The sequence below is a fragment of the Pelobates fuscus genome, chromosome 4, assembly GCF_036172605.1.
Source record: "Pelobates fuscus isolate aPelFus1 chromosome 4, aPelFus1.pri, whole genome shotgun sequence".
NCBI classification, from domain to species: Eukaryota; Metazoa; Chordata; class Amphibia; order Anura; family Pelobatidae; genus Pelobates; species Pelobates fuscus.
The window spans coordinates 310,972,414-310,978,766 of record NC_086320.1 but is presented as its reverse complement, the minus strand read 5'-3'; the positions used below and the strand labels follow the sequence as shown (position 1 = coordinate 310,978,766).

General features: G+C 38.7%; 1 protein-coding gene across 1 annotated transcript in view; it reads right to left on the bottom strand.

Annotated features, from left to right (window-relative positions):
- Positions 1–447: 447 nt before the first annotated feature.
- The window catches only part of SGO1 (shugoshin 1), a 29,244-nt gene continuing 23,338 nt past the window's right edge, over positions 448–6,353 (bottom strand). Inside the window, exons 8-10 of the mRNA XM_063452298.1 lie at positions 3,372–3,587; positions 1,074–1,263; positions 448–948 (exon numbers count right to left, since the gene is read on the bottom strand). Of these exons, the coding sequence (XP_063308368.1) occupies positions 810–948; positions 1,074–1,263; positions 3,372–3,587 (545 nt within the window). The 3' untranslated portion in view covers positions 448–809. The remainder of the gene's footprint in view (positions 949–1,073; positions 1,264–3,371; positions 3,588–6,353) is intronic.

Sequence of the window (6,353 nt, the reverse complement as noted above, 5' to 3'; positions counted from 1 at the left end):
GTCTGATGAATGAATGGATGAAATTCCCGTTCGCATGTCCAAGTGTTTCACTGGGCATGTGCTATCTAGTGTGGGCAGATGACTTGTCCCACAGGGACTTCACCTACCCACAAAGATGGCGGCGCCCTGAATATAGATCAGGGCAGAAAATAAAGATTAATAAATAGGTAATATGGAGGGCGACTAGGGGGTCAATTGGATGTAGTGGGATTCGGCACGACAGTGCCGCTTTAAGTGATACAAAAAAGTTTTTGTTTTTTTTTTCTTATCAAGCCACATGGACATGTATAGCTGATGGATGATTGTTGCTGTATTCAAGGTAATAGAGTTCACTTGATTACCACAAACCTAATAGATTTAAATTACCAGAGACAACAATAACACTAATTATGATAAATAAAATGATTGCCTTTTTGTGCACACATAACCAGTTAATCTTCATGTTATTTCACACCACTTCCAATGTTACCAATCTCATGGAAAAAGTTAAGAGTTTATTTTTAGACATTTACACTTCATTTACAAGGTACAGGACTATGTATAAAAAAAAATAAATCTGTAGCTAAAACATTACCGATTTACAGAACAGATTAGAAAACAACAGGGAGAGGCAGATTCCATAACTAAAATACTCATGAAAACTAGTGATCATAACAAATTAAAATGTAGGCCCGTGCCAACGTTAATGAAGACAATTGTACACTACTCACAAGAATAGACACCTTACAAACGTACGGTACAAAACAGGAGACCACAAATTTGTGCATATACAAAATGAAACCTCGCAACAGTTCTATAGCCACATTGTCTCATCTACTGCAGCCAACAAATGCTTCATTGTATCTCGATAATGAATTCTTTTTAAGGGACCTCCGGGCATCTTTCTGCTTATAAATGGGAGAATTTAAAAATTCTGTGTCTGTGAAGGGATCCCCTCTTCTGAGTTTCCTGTAAAAAAAAATTTATACAATAGCATTAAATTAAAAAAAGTAATGTCAAGTAAGAAATAGAATAACCTTAACTTTATAACATTATTGATTATGTAAAGGTTAAATATATATCTATATACTTACGCGCTCAACTTGGGCTCAGCATAATTAACAGTTACTGTACAACGCCGTTTTCGGATCGGAGTTCCATGTTTTTTTCTTTCATCGCTGTTGTAAAGTGGACAAGAGCGTTTTTTAACTTCTGAACATCCCGATAAGTTTGTGACATCAGATAGGCTGAAGCGTGGGGTTGGAGGCGCTGCAGCAATGCAACCTGCGAAATATATGTAATATTTTTCTAAACGGTAAATACATGAGAAAATGGAAATAATGCTTATTGGAAGTGTAGCATCACAGGCTAAACTACTTATAGTTCTCAGGTCTGATCTGGCTGACTCATTCGAGATTGCTCTTTTACATTACAGGTACTGTGATGTGGTTGGAATAATTTTACATTATTAATAAAATTAAGCACCAAATCTTTTTTTTCCTTCTCCCAAATTATAAATTGCTTTGTTGACCAGCAGCTTTGCTTAACAGCAGCTGAATCACTTCATGACTGGCATCACGAACCAGCCGCCTATTTAAATAACAACGGTCACCAAAATTACTTTTTAATACAATAATCCTTACATCAAGTTTTGAAAGGAAATATATATTTTATATATATATATATATATATATATATATATATATATATATATATAAAAAGTTTTTTCTTCTAATGAAATATATGTAAAACAATGAGAAAACCAATTGCTACCTTATATAACATTATATACACTTTAAGAAAAAAAAAATGATATTTATTTTCAAAACTTGATAAATGGATTATTATATTCAAAACAATTGTTTTGAGGAGACAGTTGACCTTTAAGACTTTGCAAGATGGCAGAGGTCAGATGGATTTTTCAACAAAAGTTCTCAAGCATGTGCATAGGTATCAGACTGCCATCATTTTTATGTTGTGCAGCAGATGTCTGTCATCAATGAATAACAGCTGATGTGAATGCGAGGGCCTATCAACAATTATGTTGGTTTTGACCTACCCTTTTCAGTTACATACCAATATAACACAGTTAGTTATCTTAAACTGTCAGTAGGGATCGACCGATATTGATGTTTTAGAGCCGATACTGATAATCTGTGAACTTTCAGGCCGATAGCTTACTGATATTCTGTACATTTACCATTTTGAATTTTTTTTTTCACTATTTCTAAAGGTAAATGCACAAAATATACATGCCACGTGTAGTGGATGCAGTGTTTTTAGACAGGGGAGCTGTGTGTGTTTGTGTAGTGGATACAGTGTGTATTTGTGTAGTTTGTATATAATGAATGCAGGGTGTGTGTGTAGTGTGTGCGTAAAGTGAATGCAGTGTGTGTAGTATGCGTAAAGTGAATGCAGTGTGTGTAAAGTGAATGTGTGTATATAGTGAATGCAGAGTGTGTATGTGTGTAGTGGGTGTATAGTGAATGCAGTGTATTTGTGTAGTGTGTGTATATAACACAGAGTGTGTGTAGGTATGTTCTATGTGTAAAATGGGGGGGATGGGGGATAGGCATTTTTTATTTTAAATATTAAACTTTTTTTTAGCCCCCCTCCCCATTTCTTACTTGGTCAGGGAGGGGGATATGGCATTCCCTGATGGTCCAGTGGCTTGGACTGTGCAGTGGGGGCCCAGCAGCTCGCCTGTGTGCCGTGCAGAGCGTTGCCATGGTAACCTGTGGCAATGCTCTGGCGGCCGTGGGACTCGCAAGGTTTACACAGGGGAGCTGAAGGGAGCGGCTAGGAAGGTAAGTAAGCGCTTGCTGGGTCCCCAGGACCACGGGCTTGTCATTGGCCCGGCAGGCCTGGTATGCATTATCAGCAATATTGGTATCTCTATTTGCCGATACCGATATTGCCGAACATCGGTCGATCCCTAGTCAATACACACTTCTCTGCTCTCATTGCCTCACTGGAGTAAACATGCTTCTATTATATTCTTTTGTGCAACTGAAATTAGCAATGAGCCACCTTGAGCACACCTTTCTCACATTTGCTGATCAAACTGTCTAGATTGCGGAGGATAGTATAAAAGAATGGACACCTGGTTTATATACCAGTTTTACCAAAAACATTCTATGAACCTTGAAATAACAGAAATTGAACATTTTTACATAATTATTATTATCGTAACTGTATAGCATAAAATAGATCTCACAATGTTAACCCCTTAATGACACATGACGGAAATATTCCATCATGATTCCCTTTTATTCCAGAAGTTGTGTCCTTAAGGAGTTTTAAAGGGCAATTAAGAAACCATCCCCGCTTAGTTATATTTTGGGGTTGCAGGATTACTGAATAACTTTACACAAATACAAAAAATGCTATACCCAGAATTCTTTCTGTAGGAGTGTTTGTGTCAAGGTGAAGCTTCTCAGGGGGAACATTAAGCTGGAAAGGATTGCCGATTAAATCCTCTGCATCCTCATATGTTGGTAACAAGCTTTCTCTAGTTTCCACAGTTTCTGTTGGCACATTTGTGCTAGTCTCCACAGCATGCTCAGTCTTAACCTTTACACCATTTCTTCCATTTGTCTTTACATTCACTAAAACATAAAAATTAAACCAATAAATACTCAAAAAATTAAAAGGTCATGAATGGTTCAAAAAACGCTAAACAATTCCCAAACTATCCCTAAATAGCCTAATATATCTACACATACAAGATTAACACCAAGATGAGGCTAGATCCAATTTAAATCATTGGAAGAAATATTGGATGGTTCTGTAAATGACAATAAAGTAAATTAAAATTTGCTTCAAATAGAAGCAATTATACTTTACAAACACCAGTGCTTCCAGTTGAAGTAAAAGAGCTCTTGGCTTTATGGCCGTTTTAATACCATGATGTTTTTCATGGTTCTTATAGAAAGAATCCCAGGCACTCACTGTGATTGTTCTTCAAGCAGGTTTATTGCAACGTTTCGACCTCAATGAGGTATTTTTCAAGCTTGAAAAAGACTTCATTGAGGTCGAAACGTTGCAATAAACCTGCTTGAAGAACAATCACAGTGAGTGCCTGGGATTCTTTCTATATGCATACATTTCTTGGGGTTTTTTTGCTGACCCTTGCCCAGTAGCACCCTGTGTTTAAATTGATGTGATTGAGTGCGACCCTATCTCCGTCTTTCATGGTTCTGTCACTCTGTTCTCTAGAAAGCAGACAACCAGGAAGCAGTAAGTTGCTGTAGGCTGCTCCACTATAATTGTGAACTTTGCTTTGCACGCAAAGTGAAAGACGTCCAGGTGCCTGGTGTAACCATTTCATTTTCTTCTGCATAGTATGAGAAACACCATGAAGAGAAGCTAAAATTCAATTGTTTCATTACCAGAGAATTAGGTTTTCATGCCACAGGGACAGCTGCAGGACAATGAGATGCCAACAGGTTCCATATGGAACACAAGCAGTCTCCTGTCAACTTAATTATTTACAAATGTACACAATTATTATCATTGTTATAGTGCTGCCATATTCCTAGGGGCTTTACAATAATAGATTGGGGACAGCTGACAAGTAATGGACTTACTATATAATGACCGAGACAAGAGGTGAAGACCCTGCTCAAACGACCTTACAATATATGAGGCAGGAGTAAATAAAGACAAGAAAAAAAAAAAAAAAAAAGAATAGCAAGTCAGAGGGAGGCATTAATGAAGAAGATTCCGGTGGCAAAATAAGCTAATAAAAGTGGTGTATGGAAGAACCAAAAACTGGAGAGTGAACTAGGCTGCAGTAGAGAGGGAAGTGAGGAGGGCAATTGTAATGAGAGAAAATAATGAGAGCAACATGGGAACAAGGAGATTACAGCAAAAAGTTTCTCTTAGAGCAAAATAAATAACAGGAGGGTGTGTTATTGGGACAAAGGCAGCAACGTTTTGACCCTACCGGGGCTTTATCAAGCTTAATAAAGACCCGATGGGGTCAAAATGTTGCTGCTTTTGCCCTAATAAAGCTGTTTTTATTTTGTTATTCCAGAGTGCCTGAACCGTTATTTATTCTGCATATCTTGGAAAGAAGGTCTGGCCAGCTCTGGCTTCAGAGCACCTGGGTTATTTGGGGAGTGCAGTATCCAGTACACGTCTCTGCTCTTAGAGCAAAGGAAACAAGAAGGGGTGTTTTATCAACTAAAGAAAAAAAAGGTAATGAGGAGTAGAATTATGGAAGGCTTTATAGTAGGGATGCACCAAAACTTTGGCTTAAAATAGGCCTATCCCATAGAACTGGTACAGGACAAGCCATAAGCCGCGTTCTCTATTGCTTGTAACTTCTGTGTTGGAGCGCACTTTCTGGCGGAAGGCATGCGCTGGGCAGTCATGTGAAGAGGGGGCGGCCGCCCTGACGGCAGACACTACCCGTGAAGCTGTCCCGGAGAGCATGCAGCCTTGCAGGCCCGATGATTTTGATGGGCTGCAGCCGCCTACGGTGCAGGCCGAGGGGAGGACTACCAGCTCGTCTTCCCGGCAAGGTCATTCAGCTCCTTGTGTGAGCCGTCCCAGCATTAAGTGACCACCCCAGCGGACTTACCCAGCAGCCGCAACCTACAATGGGGGAAGAAAACACCTGTCTATGGGAGAGACGGCAGCCTGCCCCCAGCTGGCCTGGGGGAGGAGAGCAGCAGCAGTGGGGGTAAGAGGGCCGAACCTGGACAGCACATATAGAACCCACAGCAACAGGTGCTGGAAGAACTACAACTCCCATCATGCTTTCTCCCCCACTTTAGGCTCACAGAGCATCATGGGAGTTGCTGTTTTACAACAGCTACCGCTTTGACCTAGTGATAAATTCAGGGTTACTACTTAGCTGTCAATTGAGGAAGTGAAATTGAAATTAAACTGGCTAATTTGGGCTAAAATAAGAAAATCAAACTGAATTTATTTTTCTCTTAGTTTAGTTATTATGGCCTAAATAATGAAACTCACTTTAAGTTGTTAACAATTAAAAATATTAATAAAATGATAGGGAAAAAAATTAATTAAAAATAAATAATTTAAAATCATTTGGGGGAAAATGTCTTTCGGTTTTCGGCCAAGGGCATCCTGAATTTTCGTTTTGGCCCAGAATTTTCATTTTGGTGCATCCCTACTTCATAGGTTAAAGTTAACAGTTTAAATTGGATCCTGAAGTATAAAGAAAGCCAATGTAACAATTAGCAGAATAGGAAGCTTCAGTGGAAAGCCAGAACTGTAGCAAACAAAAGAAACTTCAGACTGGTATTCCCTCTTTGTATTGCAAGTGTTCTATTGTTGCAAATTCAAGATTCATCTTAAGTTAGAAGTGATGCTTGATTAAATAATGTTTAAATATTGTGGAA